Source organism: Ranitomeya variabilis, chromosome 1, assembly GCF_051348905.1.
Source record: "Ranitomeya variabilis isolate aRanVar5 chromosome 1, aRanVar5.hap1, whole genome shotgun sequence".
Classification (NCBI taxonomy): domain Eukaryota; kingdom Metazoa; phylum Chordata; class Amphibia; order Anura; family Dendrobatidae; genus Ranitomeya; species Ranitomeya variabilis.
In genome coordinates this window covers 959,899,733-959,918,308 of record NC_135232.1, presented here as the reverse complement: position 1 = coordinate 959,918,308, position 18,576 = coordinate 959,899,733, and the positions used below count along the sequence as shown (strand labels likewise).

General features: G+C 44.1%; 1 protein-coding gene across 2 annotated transcripts in view; it reads right to left on the bottom strand.

Moving 5' to 3' along the window:
• The window catches only part of ARHGAP10 (Rho GTPase activating protein 10), a 348,249-nt gene that overhangs the window by 147,245 nt on the left and 182,428 nt on the right, over positions 1-18,576 (bottom strand). For both annotated transcript variants that reach the window (XR_013219924.1, XM_077279301.1), the window contains exon 17: positions 7,500-7,605. Coding sequence is in view for 1 of the 2 variants with exons in the window: in XM_077279301.1 (XP_077135416.1) it covers positions 7,500-7,605 (106 nt within the window). In the remaining variant the exon portion in view is untranslated. The remainder of the gene's footprint in view (positions 1-7,499; positions 7,606-18,576) is intronic.

Genomic DNA, 18,576 nt, shown 5'->3' with positions numbered 1-18,576 from the left:
GAGTTTCGTTTGACTTTTTCAATGCAGAATTGGCAGGAATTGAGATCGGACGCAATTTCGCGTTTGGAGAGCCCCTGATGTGCCTAAAGAGTGCAAAGCCCCCCCCCCCCCCCACAAGTGATCCCATTTTGGAAACTAGACCCATTAAGGAACGTCTCTAGATGTGTGGTGAGCACTTTGAACCCCCAAATGCTTCACAGAAATTTATAACGTAGAGCCGTGAAAATAAAAAATCCTTTTTTTTCCCTCAAAAATGATTTTTTAGCTCACAATTTTTTATTTTCTCAAGGGTAACATGAGAAATTGGACCCCAAAATTTGTTGTTCTGTTTGTCCTGAGTATGCTGATACCCCATATGTGGGGGAGGGGACCACTGTTTGGGCACACATCAGGGCTCGGAAGGGAAGTAGTGACGTTTTAAAATGCAGACTTTGATGGAATGGTCTGCGGGCGTCACGCTGTGTTTGCAGAGCCCCTGATGTACCTAAATAGTAGAACCCCCCCCTACAAGTGACTCAATTTTGGAAACTAGACCCCCCAAGGAACTTATCTAGATGTGTGGTGAGCACTTTGAACCCCCAAGTCCTTCACAGAAGTTTATAATGCAGAGTCGTGAAAGTAAAAAATATTTTTTTTTTCCACAAAAGTGATTTTTTAGCCCCCAATTTTTAATTTTCCCAAGGGTAACAGGAGAAATTGGACCCCAAAAGTTGTTGTACAATTTGTCCTGAGTACACTGATACCCCATGTGTGAAGGGGGAGAGACCACTGTTTGGGCACACATCGGGGCTCGGGAGGGAAGTAGTGACGTTTTAAAATGCAGACTTTGATGGAATGGTCTGCGGGAGTCATGTTGCATTTGCAGAGCTCCTCATGTACCTAAACAGTAGAAACCCCCCACAAGTCACTCCATTTTGGAAACTAGACCCCTCAAATAGCTTATCTAGATGTATGGTGAGCACTATGAACCCCCAACTGCTTCACAGAAGTTTATAATGTAGAGCCATGAAAATAAAAAATAATTTTTTCCACAAAAATGATATTTTCACCCCAAAATTTTTACTTTCACAAGGGTAACAGGAGAAATTGGACCACAAAATTTATTGGGCAATTTATCCTGAGTACGCCGATACCCCATAAATGGAGGGGACCACTGTTTGGGCGCATGGCAGAGCTCGGAAGGGAAGGAGCGCCGTTTTGGAATGCAGACTTTGATAGAATGGTCTGCGGGCATTATGTTGCGTTTGCAGAGTCCCTGATGTACCTAAACAGTAGAAACCCCCCACAAGTGGCCCCACATTGGAAACTAGACCCCCCCAAGGAACTTATCTAGATGGGGTGTGAGAACTTTGAAGTGTTCTGTAAAGTTTATAACGCAGAGCCATGAAAATAAAAAATCTTTTTTTTCCCCACAAAAATGATTTTTTAGTCCCCAATTTTTTTTTTCATTTTCGCAAGGGTAACAGGAGAAACTGGACCCCAAAAGTTGTCGTCCAAGTAGTACTTAGTACGCTGATGCCCCATATGTGGGGGTAAACCACTGTTTGGGCGCCCGGCAGAGCTCAGAAGGGGGAACACCATTTGACTTTTTGAGCGCAAAATTGGCTGTCTCGTTTGGAGACCCCCTGATGTACCTAAACAGTTGAAACCCCCAAATTCTAACTCCAACCCTAACCCCAATACACCCCTAACCCTAATCCCAACCCTAACCATAACCTAATCAAAACCCTAAACCCAACACACCCCTTATCTCAAACCTAACCCTAATCCCAATACACCCCTAACCCTAATCCCAACCCTAACCTTAAAACTGAGCCCAAACGTAATCCTAATGCCAACCTTAACCCCAACACTAACCCTAACTTTAGCCCCACCCCTATCCCTAACCCTAACTTTAGCCCCAACCCTAACCCTAACTTTAGCCCCAACCCTAACCCTAACCAGAAAATAGAAATACATACTTTTTTATTTTATTATTTTTTCCTAACTAAGGGGGTGATAAGGGGGGGTTATTTATAATTTTTTTTAATTTTGATCACTGTGATAGGATCTCACAGTGACCAAAATAAAACAAGAGGAAGAATCTTCCTCTGCCGGCCGGCAGATCACGGCGGGTGCACTGCACATGCACCCGCCATTTTCTTACCGAAGAAGCCGGCAGCCAGGAGAGGAAGCAGGAGGACCCAGGGACACTGGTAAGTATAACAGGGTCCCCGATCCCCCTATTTCTCTGTCCTCTGATGTGCGGTCGCCGGTTAACGTTTAATTACCGGCGATCACAAAACACCCCCGGCAGCCGAGACCCCAAAGATCTGTCGGGTGCCGGCCAGCGGGTGCACTGCGCCTGCCATTTTTTGCCGGAAGAAGATGGCGGCGCCCATGGGGAACCACGGGGAGCACCAGGGGAGACGGGTGAGTATCGGGGGGCGATCGGGGACCCCATTTCTCTGTCCTCTGATGTGCGATCACATCGGAGGACAGAGAAATTAAATGGCAAATCATTTTTTTTTTTTGCGACCGCCGGTAAACGGTTAATTACCGGCGATCGCAACTCTGGGGTCGGTAAAAAACGACCCGAATCATGTTCTCTGGGGTCTCGGCTACCCCGGCAACCGAGACCGCAGAGAAAATCTGACTCTGGGAGGCGCTAGACACTTTTTCCACGGCGCTGTGGTTTAAGTACCCTTAACTGCCGCCGTTAAAAGGCGTATAGGTGGTCGTTAAGGGGTTAAAGAGAATAGTAAACCTGGAAACAATAATATTTACAGCAAGAAAGTTATTGCCCATCATAAAATGTAATAAATACAGCACATGTAAAACTTCTCATACTAAAATACATAGTGTAAAAGGTGCATCATCATATTACAGGGGTTTAACATTATTTATAATAATAATATTTACATATTATTAAAGGGGTTGTTCGGGCTTTTTTGATATTGTGTTTATCTAGGCTGCAGAATGCTGACAGTTTGTAATATACTTGCTGTCACCATTCTGCACCGTTGCCTGGATACCACACTCAATCCCTTAACGACCGATACGCCTTTCATTGGCGGCAGTTAAGGGTACTTACTCCTCAGCGCCGCTTTTTAACGGTAGCTGAGACCCCAGAAAACATGATTTCGGTTTTTACCGACCCCAGTGTTGCAATCACCGTTATTCACAGTATGATCCAAATTCATTAAAGGTGGCATTGATGGGTACTGTGCCGCATGTAAACAAACTGGGTGCAGGGAATAAAGTGAGAGTCTGGAGGAACGAAAGGCAGAAACAAAATGTATAGGGGTGTTATATATTACAATACAGCACAGATAAGCCTAAAAAAAAAAATTGGGATTTCGGTGTCAGAAAACCTTTAACAAAAAGCAGCTTGGAAATTGTCCCCATTGCAGGGTCTTCCCTCTTTTCCTAGCAATTGGATGTGAATACTGATCATACATGTGATAACTGTTGGCCGAACGTTTGTTTCGCTGACATCCATCTTCCCCGAGCTCCCCATACACAAGTGAGCAGACGAGTGGTCATGAGATTTTAACAGGGAGAAAGGAAAAAGTGGTAGGCAGTGACTTATCTCCCCTGAAAACAACAGGATCATTCATTGAAACCTCAACAGCCGAATCCTTCTCTTCTCTGACCTCTGTTGTGAGGGGAGGCCCCATACACAGACAGTTGGCTGGTCCCCTTGGCGTCAGCCGACATTCATCTAATGTGTCTGGGAGCCGTAGAGGGGCTTGTCCCCGTTCACAGTCTCCACCGCGGCCCCAAAGATCTGACATTGGCAGCAGCACTGACCAGCACTAACCTTATTACACCAAGTTAAATAGAAAAAAAATCTTCTACATCTGTACGTAAACCCCATTTCAAAATGCTTATGATAAAAGAGGCCACATGGCTAAAAGACCTAAAATAAGAGCCATTTGTGTTCACATTATGTAAAGATATGCATTAATATTCACTTTTTTCCTGTACCGTACAGGTCAGAGTGAATTATCCTATCGCAGAGTTATCAAATGCCACAAGTACAGTTTTGAATTCACAGATGTGGGCTGACAGATAAAGACATTATAATGCTTTGATATTGGTCGTAGAAAGCACTTGCCTTTGCCTGCACAGCGGGAGACTTAGCAGCCACAAATAATAGTTTTAGACACTTTTGTATCTTTCTCGGCACTTTTAGGTTAAGTTTCCACAATGACTTTTTGGTGCGTGTAATCCACACAAGACTGTATCAATAACATGTTGCCAAAACCAAATAGCAGAAAATATCAAGAACAAAGCAGCTTTATTTAAAACACGAAATGTGATAACTTTGGTGAATTTTAACATCGTCTAGTCAAGTTTCCTCTGTCTAACATTTACACAAGGTTAATCTGCCCCATAGTGTTATTAATGGTGCATTTACACGGGCCGATAAGAGGCCACGAGCGTCTTAGGAACGCGCAAATATCTGATAACTAGGCAATGTAATCAAGCAGCCAATCATCCACCAAACAAGCAAAACGCTCGTTCATCAGGTGAAATCATTTAGAAGCTTTCTTAAAAGTCATCGTTCTTAGCATCACTTCATCCTGAGTAAACAGGATATGTGCTGCCGAGAAGAAAGGTATTACCGTATATGCTCACAGAACTGTTAAAGGGAACCGGCCTCCACAAACAACGGTATAAAACTGCAGATGTATTGTATTTTAGACCAAAGAAAAATCTATAAAGGTGAGGTTCCAATCAAGAACAAAGCCGAAAACAAAACGACCACTAAGTTAAAAAACCTCACAGGTTAATGTTAATGAGATCTATGAAAAACAATCCCAAATGTGAAGAAAAGAATATTAAGGTCTCACACCAAGGGAACAATAAAGATGACAGTATGTGTGGGCTAGTCTGCCCTAGCATTCCTCAAGAACAACCTACCTACCAGTGGAGGTGGGCACCCTTAGTTTCTGGGGTATGGTGCCCCCACTCATTGGCGGCTGGCCCTAATGACCCTGGTGTACACTTAACACAATATGTAGTAAAAACAAAACCACCATATGACAACCCAGTTATGTGTAAGAACAGCCAATATAGTTCATGATGAGACAACACAGTATCACCAAAATAGGTTACTTCGATCAATAACCACAATGCTGACAATGTGTAGGAAATTCTAGGGCAGACTAGCCCACACATATTGTGATCTTTATTATTCCCTTGGTGTGAGACCCTAATAATCTTTTCCTCACATTTGGTATTGTTTTGCATATATCTTGTCAACATAAACCTGCAAGGTTTTTTTTTAACTTTCTACTAAAAGTTATATTTTGGGGGTCCATTTGTTTTCAGTTTTGTGAGATATGTTGTATTTGCAAAGTTCAGGTTTCAGTCACAGAGGCGGCGCGGGTTCAGTCACCATTCTGAGTATATAGAGCGCCGTCAGACCCTGACTGACAGTCGCTCTGCGTTAGGGCTAGCTGTCAGTCAGGGCCGGGGCGCAGTTACAGCCGCCACTATGTAGCCTCAAGAGGTGATAACCTGTGCCGACACCACTCCGGAGACTAAAACCCGAATGAAGCTGGGGTGAATAAAGTTAATTTTCTCTCCGCAGCGTTTCGCTAAGTGCGGGCATCGGGCAGGTTAATAACACTAGTAAACCAAAAATTATTCTGGCCTAATAAGAGGCACTTCCAATTATATTATTCCTAAAAAGAAAACGGAAGTAAATGCTGTAGTAGAAAATTAAAATGTGTTTTTATTAAACATATACGTACAATACATTTAAAAGTAAAAAGGGATACAATACAAAATAGCTGCACACACAGTGTATTGCACTCAAGAAAATAAATATTTACCAGTTCAAAAAATTATTTTATATGCAATCATAGGAATTATTCAGCCCCATCAGACTATCAACAGTATATAGAACATTAATACAACCCAATGCCTAGCTCCAGGGCTGGGAAAAAAAATGCTAAATAGTTTATATTCAATAGTGAAGTGGTTCACCCAGGCCAAGAGACAGGACAAAAGGCTGCCCTAAATCCATAAAAGGACAAGAATACTGCACAATACTTGATAACAATCAACCTAATGACATACTGCCACAAGAATTACTCAAAAAAGCTATAATGCTCAGTATAAAATCCAAACCACAAGTTAGCAGCACAATGCCCTATGAATAGTGCCTAAGCTGAAAAAATACAGAAATAAACAATTCATAAATTTAGACTAAAGTGCCAAGTGACAGGAATATAATAACTAGCCAAAACCAGCAGTAAATGCAATTCATGAAGTTGAAATAAAGTGCCAAGTGACGGTGATGTAGCAAGTAGCCAATATTAATGGTTAATGTAGAGTGCAATAATGCAATTCATGAAATTAGAGTAAAGTGCCCAGTGACAGGATATAGCAAGTAGCCAATATTAGCAGTTAATGCAGGGTACTAAAGATATAGATAAAGGGAGGCTGAAAATTGAGGCAATACATGACCTGTGATAGCAGACCCCGACGCGCGTTTCTACTTTTGATAGTCTGATAGGGCTGAATAATTCCTATGATTGCATATAAAAGAATTTTTTGAACTGGTAAATATTTATTTTCTTGAGTGCAATGCACTGTGTGAGCAGCTATTTTGTATTGCATCCCTTTTTACTTTTAATAAAAACACATTTTAATTTTCCACTACGGCATTTACTTCCGTTTTGTTTGTAGGAATATAAGAACACTAGTAACTAGCTTTTTTTTTTTTGGTGACAGGTTCCTTTCAACTATTGTGAATATTTATATACACACAAGGTGTATATGGGTATGCTCTGGTTCGGGTAACGGAACTGATAATGGGAGCTTAAATAAAGCTGTTAAAAGCTGTGCGCTCTGCAGGATCCCGTTCCCACCTGGAAGACTTTTGATGGTGGCTTGCCGCCGGCCGGGGCAGCCACCCACCTATATCTTATACTCCACTTGCCGAGAAACTTCTGAACGGAATCAAGATTTAAGACTGCCAGCAAGCAACGGAGATAGGAAGAAATCTCTCTGTATAAGTGTCTATCTCGCTCTCTGTTCATTGAAGTGAACACATCGGGCTTTTATTAGCACTCACTTGAATTCTATACCTTCACTCAGGATTACTTGTCATTTTAAGTTGTTTTTAAAGGTCTTTCAGTTTTTTAACAGCTTTATTTAAGCTCCCATTATCAGTTCCGTTACCCGAACCAGCGCATACCCATATACACCTTGTGTGTATATAAATATTCACAGTTGTTTTTCACTTTTACAAACCTAGGTGGAGCTTTGTTGGTATTGCAGCAGGTACTGGGAATAACGGTGACAATTTGCGCCACCATCTTCAAATTCTGATATTTCCTTTCAACTATTGTTGTGTGAGTATGTAATTGTGGTCGGTCTATCGAAACAAGGCTATTTAACCAGCGCCAAGATCTAGCCAATCCATGGTTGGTTAAAGGCACTTTAGCATGAAAAAAAAAAAGAGCAGTATTAATACAAATGGAGGATTAGGCGATACTTACTTTGCCAAATGTTGAAAGAGTAGCTGTAACATTTCTTGATTTTTCTCCGGAAGTTTGTAAACTAAAAAATGAACAGCATTCACCCGAGACTCTGGACTTCCACTTTCTGTGGGAGGAAAAAGATCATAAGAATATATGCTAGTTATTATTCATCCTAAAGAATATGTATGATTCCAGACTGTGTCCTTACACATTTCACAGCAAATTGTTTAAATAGAACCCGTCAGTAGGTTTTTAGACCCCAAAGAACAGTGATCACAGTAAAGTACCTGTAATGATTATGTCTCCGTTATCTCATAATCCATTTTCTTATGCAAATGATCTCACAAGAGCAGGGGCTTGACCTGCATTTACAGCTCTCTGGTCTCTATTCCTCTCTCTCCTCCAGGCACCGGCCCCCTGCTAGTGATCGCCACCTCTGTGACCTGCTACCCCAGCCAACATTTCATGCCAAAGTCATTATTCCAGGGAGTCCTTGCACTTGTGCGATCACTTGCATAATAATTCACTGATGGCTTACACAATAACGGAGACGTGTACTTCTAATAAAAAGGTATGAAAGTAATCATCATTAAAGGTACAGTACTTTACGGTGATCACATTATTTGGGGATCTTCAACCCCGCTGACAGGTTTCCTTTAAGGCCTCCGTCACACGGCTGAGTACTATGCGAGAAAACATTACATAGCACTCGGCCCAGTGTTAATTTATGGGGTAGCTCACATCAGCCTTTATTTTCTTAGCCATATTCAGCGTGTGTGTAAAATCGCAGCATGCTGCGACTGACACCGAGACTCAGCTGAGAGTTGCCAATGCAAGCCTATGGGTGCAAGGAGAAAAAAAAAAAAAGTGATGTCCTTTGAAAAGTCGGTAATTCATGTGCCGCATACAGTAAAATCACAGAGTGACAGGTTAGAATAAAATAGATAGAGCAGATATATACACAAATAATACATAGATATATACATAGGTCAGTCACGCACACACATTATATATATATATATATATATATATATATATATATATATATATATATATATATATATATATATATATATATATATATAGATAGATAGATAGATATACACACACACATACACATACTGCTCAAAAAAATAAAGGGAGCACTAAAATTCCACATCCTAGATATCACTGTATGAAATATTCCAGTTGTGAATCTTTATTCATTACATAGTGGAATGTGTTGAGAACAATAAAGCCTAAAAGTGATCAATGTAAACCACAACTAATATCCCATGGAGGTCTACAGTTAGAATGATGCTCAAAATCAAAGTGGAAAATGAAGTTACAGGCTGATTCAACTTCAGTGGAAATGCCTCAAGACAAGGAAATGATGCTCAGTAGTGTGTGTGGCCTCCACGTGCCTGTATGCCCGCCCTACAATGCCCGGGCATGCTCCTGATGAGGCGGCGGATGGTCTCCCGAGGGATCTTCTCCCAGACCTGGACTAAAGCATCCGCCAACTCCTGGACACTCTGTGGTGCAACGCGACGTTGGTGGATGGTGCGAGACATGATGTCCCAGATGTGTTCAATCGGATTCAGGTCTGGGGAACGGGCGGGCCAGTTCATAGCTTCAATGCCTTCATCTTGCAGGAACTGCTGACGCACTCCACCACATGAGGTCTGGCACTGTCCTGCATTAGGAGGAACCCAGGGCCAACTGCACCAGCATAAGGTCTCACAAGGGGTCTGAGGATCTCATCTCGGTACTTTATGGCAGTCAGGCTACCTCTGGTGAGCACATGGAGGGCTGTGCGGCCCTCCAAAGAAATGACACCCCACACCATTACTGAATCACTGCCAAACCGGTCATGCTGAAGGATGTTGCAAGCAGCAGTTTGCTTTCCATGGCGTCTCCAGACTGTCACGTCTGTCACATGTGCTCAGTGTGAACCTGCTTTCATCTGTGAACAGCACAGGGCACAAGTAGCAAATTTGCTAATCCTGGTGTTCTGTGGCAAATGCCAAGCGTCTTGCACGGTGTTGGGCTGTGAGCACAACCCCCATCTGTGGACGTTGGGTACTCAAACTCCATGAGGATGTTCTGTTTCTCACTGTTTGTGTAGACACGTGCACATTTGTGGCCTGCTGGAGGTCATTTTGTAGGGCTCTGGCAGTGCTCCTCCTGTTCCTCCTTGCACAAAGGCTGAGGTAGCGTTCCTGTTGTCCTCCTACGGCCCTCTCCACGTCTCCTGGTGTACTGGCCTGTCTCCTGGTAGCGCCTCCAGCCTCTGGACACTACGCAGACAGACACAGCAAACTTTCTTGCCACAGTTCGCATTGATGTGCCATCCTGGATGAACTTCACTACCTGAGCCACTTGTGTGGGTGGTAGAGTCCGTCTCATGCTACTACGAGTGCGAAAGAACAACCAAAATTCAGAAGTGACCAAAACATCAGCCAGAAAGCATTGGTACTGAGATGTGGTCTGTGGTCCCCACCTGCAGAACCACTCCTTTATTGAGTGTGTCTTGATAATTGTCAATAATTTCCATCTGTTGTCTATTCCATTTGCACAACAGCATGTGAAATTGATTGACAAACAGTGTTGCTTCCTAAGTGGACAGTTTGATTTCACAGAAGTTTGATTTACTTGGAGTTATATTCTGTTAAAGTGTTCCCTTTATTTTTTTGAGCAGTGTATATATTACATAGAAGAAAAGCCGCGCAGTGAAAAATCACATTTAATTAATAAAAGATCATCTTTCAGAAAAAAAAATGGCGTGGGCTCCAGCGTACTTTTCGCAACCAGCAGAGAGAAAGCAGACGGCTGGGGGACAATGTTTAATAGCCTGGGAAAGCGGTAATATCAATGGAGCTTCCCATGTTATTAATATCAGCTCACAACTACAGTATATACTCAAGTATAAGAAGAGATTTTCAGCCCATTTTTTTAGGCTGAAAGTGCCCCTCTCGGCTTATACTCGAGTCAGCCCCACCTCTCTGTCTCTCCTCTCCCCCTGGTCCGTCTCTCTGTCACATCACAATCACCTGCTCCCGGTGAAGTCCCTGCTTCTCCGATGGTCTCCCGGAGCCGGCAGCTCTTCCTGTGTTCAGCGGTCACGTGGTACCGCTCATTAAAGTAATGAATATGGACGCGACTCCACTCCCATGGGGGTGGAGCGCATATTCATTACTTTAATGAGCGGTACCAGTGACCGCTGAACACAGGAACAAGCTGCCGACGCTGGAGAGACCATCGCATCAGAGAAGCAGGGACGTGCAGACGGCGCCAGGAGGGAGAGTATGACGGGGAGGGTGAGCATTGCGATATTCACCTGTCCCCGTTCCACCACCGCACGCCGCTCCGTCTTCCGCATCCTCTGGCTGTGACGTTCAGGTCAGAGGTCGCGATGACGTGTTTAGTGTGCGCGCCGCCCTCTGCCTGAACAGTGTCACTGCAGAGACCCGGAAGACGGAGCGGCGGTGGAACGGGGACAGGTGAATATCGCAAGTGCCGATGTCCCCACTTGCTCAGGACAAGAGGTGAGTATGTCTTTTTTTTTTTTTTAAATCAAAGCAGCAGCATATGGGGCAAATGTTTCAATGGCGCATCTTATGGGGCCATAATCAACCTTTGTGTAGCATTATATGGGGCAAATGTTTCTATGGAGTATCTTATGGGGCCATAATCAACCGTTGTGCAGCATTATATGGGGCAAATGTTTCTATGGAGCATCATATGGGGCCATAATCAACCGTTATGCAGCATTATATGGGGCAAATGTTTCTATGGAGCATCTTATGGGGCCATAATCAACCTTTATACAGCACTGTATGGGGCAAATGTTTCAATGGAGCATCTTATGGGGCCATAATCAACCTTTGTGCAGCATAATATGGGGCATATTTTTGTATGGAGCATCTTATGAGGCCCATCAAACTTTATGGAGCATTATATGGGGTGTATTTTGCATGGAGCATTATATGGGGCCCATCATGAACTGTATGAAGCACTATATGGGGTGTATTTTGTATGAAGCATTATATGGGGCGTATTTTGTATGGAGCATCTTATGGGGCTCGTGATTCAATATGGATATTGAAAAACACTTAACCTACTGATGTCTCAATTTTACTTTTATTGGTAGCTATTTTGATTTTTGAAATTTACTAGTATCTGCTGCATTTCCCACCCTAGGCTTACACTTGAGTCATTAAGTTTTCCCAGTTTTTTGTGGCAAAATTAGGGGTCTCGGCTTATACTCGGGTCAGCTTATACTCGAGTATATAAGGTATATACTTAGCCTTTATTGGCTATTAAAATGGGGAACGATGAAAAAAAAAAAAGAAATTATATAGGGTCCCACTATAATTAATAACCAGCAAAGGCTATGCAGATACAGACACCCTTGTCATCTGCAAGAGAGTTAAAAATAAAAAACAACAATATTCCATTTGTCCCACGACAGCTCTGTTACATCTAGATAGCAGGCTGCATGGTTGCATGATGCGACCACACAGACTATCATCCAGCAGAGACACTGAGCAGCGTGTGCTCAGTGTCTCCCTGTGAACTCCTATTCCCTGTAGGAGAACACCGCGAGCGTGAGAAAGTTCTCCTGCTTACGGTGCAGTCAGACAGGTCCTGAGAGTTCACAGCCAACGAACTCACTTAATCTTTCTGACGTCAATGCGAGCGCCGTGGGAAATTTAGTTTTTCATTTTTTAACTCTTTTGCAGATGACAAGGGCGTCGGTGGAATAGGTGAGGTAGATTTATTAAAGGAGTCTGTCATTCTTTCAATTAAAGAACTTTATTCTGGGTGTCTGTTTTCACACAATGTAATGGGGGTGTCTTATTGATGCCTCCGCATTACTAAACTCGGGGCTTGATGTCACCTGACAATATAAAGGTGACATCAACCCCGCCAACTATCACCCCACTTGCCACCGCTACAGGGCAAGTGGGAAGAGAGACCAAATGGAAGAAATGGCGCACCTTAGAGATGCACCTTTTCTGGGGCTGCTGAGAGCTTATGTTTTTAGCCTTGGGGGGCAGTGTTCTGTCTCCGCCATCTAATTTGTTACCTCCAATTATCTGTTTGCATAATTTGCAGTTTCTCAGCCAGTATACAGGACTTGATATATTCATACCTTTATTTGTAGTGCTTTGGCTCCCTCTAGCGGTCAGAGTCATGTTGACAGTTGTATTTTTCTGTTATGTATTTTTTATGTCTGATTCTCCTCCTCCTTTGCAATGCATTATGGTAGCTCAGCCTACATTTCCCTCCATTATCATTTCACTTCCAGTTTGCCTTCCAGGAAAGAAGCTTACACTTCATCCCCCTTGCGATTGCATTGCCGGTATGTCTTTATGCTCTCTGTAGATATTTCTGCTCTATATTAGCCTAGCTTAACCAGTTACACTCCTAGTTCAGTTACTAGCCTTCTAAATGTAATGCATAACGTTTATCATGTGTAGTATGTATTTGTTCCCTACCATGCACTGATTCTATGTATATCATTGTTCACAGTTTCACCGCATCAATATACCACTACGTTTAATAAAGCACAGACTCAACCACAGTCTCCTTATTGGACCCCGGTATAGCGGTTTAGCTGACTGGATAGCTACTTGGGCCTGTCTCATTTAGTGAGGACAGAACAGTGAAATGGCAGCCATCCAACTAGTGGGATTCAAGTCACCGGCTACTCAGAGACTAAATACAGCTACAGCAATCTCTGCACAGCCAAGCACTTTCCCAAGATACCATGTCTCACAAATCGCATAGAACAAGATCTGTTACTTCCGTCTCCTCAAAGACAACATCCATCAGCAGCGCGGTCGCCATTGCCCGCGCAAATGCTGAAGCCGCCAAAATACGAGCAAGCTTTGCTGACCAAGAGATGCAACTTAAATTAGAAAAAACACGCCTAGATGATGAAGAGAGAAGGTCACGCTTAGAGAGAGCACGCATAGATGATGGAGAGAAGGACACAGAGAAGGCACGTGTGGATGCCGCCTTAGAAAGCTTAGCAGCAAAAAGGGAAGCTGCCGCAGCCCTCGCTGAAGCGGAGTCGCTAGAAGCCGCGCAAAGTCCCAAGCTGCATAGCCAAAGCAGTATGTCGAGTCTGGAGTTTCCACTACAAGACTCACCACAACGCACATCTCAGTATGTTAATGAACTTCCTGATCCAAACTATAACCCTGAACCAGCACCAAAACGAGAATACGACGTCTCCAGCGAAGTGAGCGAGAGTCATCACGAGGCTCAGCTCCAGGACAGAAACAAACTCGAAAACGTGACACAAAACAACTCTGCTAATGACTACCTTGCCCCTCACCAGGTAACCAACGTGGATCACCCTGCTGACACACCGTACGTCAGACCGAAGCAATACGACACCGGCTGGCGCCACCCTGAGGACACTAACGGGTATGAACGCACCTCACATCACTATCAGGGCGACCGATCACCAGCTTACTCTGCTGACAACCGGTTCACAACAGAATTTGCCAAGTTCTTCACACGACGTGAACTGGTTGCCAAGGGGCTCATGAAATTCACTGACCAAGCTGAAGGATACAGAGCTTGGAAAGCTTCCTTCCAAAATGTCATTAGAGACTTAGGGCTACAACACAGGGAAGAGATAGACCTGTTAGTCAAATACCTGGGAGAAGAGTCAGTCAAACACGCAGTAAGAATCAGAGACATTAATATAAACCGCCCTGAGACCGGCCTCAAAGAGATCTGGAAGAGGCTGGATGAGTGTTACGGTTCGGCAGAGGTAATAGAAAGAGCCTTGTTCAAAAGAATCGATGACTTTCCTAAAATTTCTAACAAAGGTCTCCAGAAACTTAGAGAGCTAAGCGACCTACTAAAGGAAGTCCAAGTTGCCAAATACGAGGACGACCTACAGGGACTTGCATTTCTCGACACAGCCAGAGGTGTTAACCCTATAGTCCAGAAGTTGCCCTACAATCTACAGGAGAGGTGGCTCACACATGGTTCCACGTACAAATACAAACACAGTGTTCCATTTCCCCCCTTCTCCGTTTTTGTAGACTTTATACACCAACAAGCGAGAATTAGAAACGATCCCAGCTTTGACTTTGCAATGCCATATGCCACACCGTCACCACCTGCGAATCCACGCAGAACATCTGTGGCAGTACACAAGACTTATGTTTCTTCTCCAGGTTCTAATTACAGGTCTGCTGGCTGCTCCCAATCAGAGACAAAGGTGCAGGACCCTGACAAGCAGTGCCCACTTCATCAGAAGCCTCATCCTCTCCTGAAATGCAGAGCCTTCAGAGGAAAATCTATGCCAGACCGCAGAAGCTTCCTGAAAGAGAACGGTATCTGCTACAAGTGCTGCTCGTCCACAACTCATCTCGCCAAGGACTGCAAGGTCAGTGTAAAATGCACAGAATGTGGCACCACAGACCATAACACTGCTCTACACCCAGGCCCAGCTCCATGGAGTGCACAAAACACGCCAGCTGACAGTGAGCATGGCGGGGAGGAAAGGAACACTGATACAGCTACGCCAGAGATCACTTCACAATGTACCGAGGTCTGCAAAGGGACAATAGACAGTAGGTCCTGTTCAAAAATATGCCTTGTCAGAGTATACCCAAAAGGCCATAGAGACCAGGCTGTAAGACTGTATGCCATCTTGGATGATCAAAGTAATCGATCCTTGGCAAGATCAACATTCTTTGACCTATTCAACATCAAAGGGCCAAGCACTCCCTACTCATTAAAGACGTGTGCAGGTACTGTGACAACAGCAGGCAGGAAAGCTAGAGACTACCAAATCGAGTCATTAGACGGACAATTCTGCCTACCACTACCTACGATCATTGAATGTAACCAGATCCCAGACAACAGATCTGAAATCCCTACGCCAGATGTAGCAATCCATCACGCTCACTTAAAGCGAATAGCACACCTTATACCGGAACTCGACCATCAGGCCCAGATAATTCTGCTGTTGGGGAGAGATATCCTGCAGGTTCATAAAGTGAGACGTCATATCAATGGACTCCACAATGCTCCCTATGCCCAAAAGCTAGACCTAGGATGGGTCATAATTGGCAACGTATGCTTGGGACGCATGCACGCCCCATCTTCTGTGACAAGCATGCTGACAAATACATTGGAGAAAGGACGACCATCTCTGTTTCAACCTTGTATCAATGAGTTCCATGTCAGGGAACTGCCACACAGCATCCAACTGCCCAACCATTTAATAGACTTTACTCACGACAGCAGTATAGTGTCGGGAAGCTATGAGGATCAGTTAGGGTGCACAGTCTTCCAGAGAACTAAGCAGGACAACCAAGTGGCAATGTCGGTAGAGGACAAGTTGTTCTTGGAGGTAATGGACAAGGGACTCGTTAAAGATGAGACCAACAGCTGGGTCGCACCTCTTCCCTTCAAAACCCACAGACTACGTCTACAGAACAACAGAAATCAGGCATTACAACGTTTCTCCTCTCTCAAACGTAATCTGCAAAAGAAACCAGAGATGAAAGATCACTTTTTCTCCTTCATGTCAAAGATTTTTGAAAACTGTCACGCAGAACTAGCTCCCACTCTCAAAGACTCTGAAGAATGCTGGTTCCTACCCATGTTCGGAGTATACCACCCTAAGAAACCAGGCCAGATCAGAGTCGGGTTCGATTCCAGTGCCAAATTCAATGATGTCTCCCTGAATGACGTTCTACTGACAGGACCAGACCTCAATAACAAACTGCTGGGAGTACTTATGCGCTTCCGTAAGGATTCCATTGCCTTCATCGCTGACATCCAGCAAATGTTCCATTGTTTCCTTGTGAGAGAGAGAGACAGGAACTTCCTAAGATTCTTCTGGTACAGAGACAATGATCCTACTAAAGAAGTCACAGAGTATCGCAAGAGAGTGCACATCTTCGGCAACAGTCCTTCCCCTGCCGTCGCCATTTACGGACTCAAAAGGTCAGCTCAGGAAGGAGAAGCAGAATACGGAGCAGATGTCAGACGATTCATAGAAAAGGACTTTTATGTCGACGACTGTCTAAAAGCCATGCCTTCAAATGAGACTGCCATCAGTCTTCTCAGGAGAGCCCAGGACATGCTTGCCTGCTCGAACCTTAGGCTTCATAAAATAGCCTCAAACAGCCAAGAACTCATGGAAGCATTCCCTTCTCAGGACCTATGTAATGGTCTCAGAGACCTGGACCTGGGGTCAGACCCCGCACCAATGCAACGCAGCCTTGGGCTTCTCTGGAATCTACAGTCAGACACTTTCACCTTTCAGGTCAACCAGGAAGAAAGGCCTTTCACACGTAGAGGCGTCCTGTCTACCATCAACAGTCTGTACGATCCCTTGGGTTTCGCAGCTCCTGTTACTATACAAGGCAAGGCCCTACTAAGAGACTTAACTAGGGAAACATATGACTGGGATGCACCTCTGCCACCTGATAAGAGGATCCAGTGGGAAGAGTGGAAGAACTCGTTAGCGGCACTCTCCAACCTGAATGTGCCAAGACCATACGCCCCTGTGCAATCTACTGAGATACAGAGCCAAAGACTGTACGTATTTGCAGATGCTTCCGTCAAAGCAATTGCCGCTGTTGCCTACCTCAAAACTGTAGACTCCAAATGTCAGTGCCACATTGGTTTCGCACCACAACCAGAGCACACTATACCCAGGTTAGAGCTTTGTGCCGCAGTCTTAGCCGTTGAGTTAGCAGAGTTCATCACATCCGAAATGGATATCGACCTGACACAGGCCAAGTTCTACTCAGACAGCAAAGTAGTCCTGGGATATATCCACAACGAAACCAGGCGATTCTACGTTTATGTTATCAGGAGATCAGTTCATCCAAAGCAGTGGCATTACAGACCCTTGGTTCCAGTTCCTAACGACCCTGAGGAGCCCTTGTTATTGACTCCAGCTACTCTACTTACCCAGAAAACGGGACTGTCCAGTGCCCCTCCAGGAGGATTCGACGCTAAGGACCTCTACAAGCGCCAATGGAGACAGGTACAAAGTCTTGCAAATACTTTCTGGGACAGGTGGCGCAAACAATATTTGTCTACCCTGCAGCCACGTACGAAGTGGCAATCTACTAAACCTAATCTTAACGTAGGTGACCTTGTTCTTGTGAAAGACTGTCAAATTCACCGGAACCAGTGGCCACTTGGTCTAGTTACCGCAACATTCCCGAGCAAGGACGGCAACGTCCGCAAAGTTGAACTAAGGATGACCAAAGGGAATGAACCTAAGACATTTTCCAGACCGGTATCTGAACTGGTCCTATTGTTGCCTTCGGAAGAAAGGAGTAGTGACATCCGTTGATGTCAGACGGGGAGTGTTCTGTCTCCGCCATCTAATTTGTTACCTCCAATTATCTGTTTGCATAATTTGCAGTTTCTCAGCCAGTATACAGGACTTGATATATTCATACCTTTATTTGTAGTGCTTTGGCTCCCTCTAGCGGTCAGAGTCATGTTGACAGTTGTATTTTTCTGTTATGTATTTTTTATGTCTGATTCTCCTCCTCCTTTGCAATGCATTATGGTAGCTCAGCCTACATTTCCCTCCATTATCATTTCACTTCCAGTTTGCCTTCCAGGAAAGAAGCTTACACTTCATCCCCCTTGAGATTGCATTGCCGGTATGTCTTTATGCTCTCTGTAGATATTTCTGCTCTATATTAGCCTAGCTTAACCAGTTACACTCCTAGTTCAGTTACTAGCCTTCTAAATGTAATGCATAACGTTTATCATGTGTAGTATGTATTTGTTCCCTACCATGCACTGATTCTATGTATATCATTGTTCACAGTTTCACCGCATCAATATACCACTATGTTTAATAAAGCACAGACTCAACCACAGTCTCCTTATTGGACCCCGGTATAGCGGTTTAGCTGACTGGATAGCTACTTGGGCCTGTCTCATTTAGTGAGGACAGAACAGGCAGTATCCATGGCCCCTTCCTAGGCTATTAATATTAGTCCACAGCTGTCTGCATAGCATTTGCTGGTTATTAATTGTAGGGGGATTTTTTTAATCCGATTTGTGTTTGATGCTTCAACACTAAATAGTCTAATTTGGA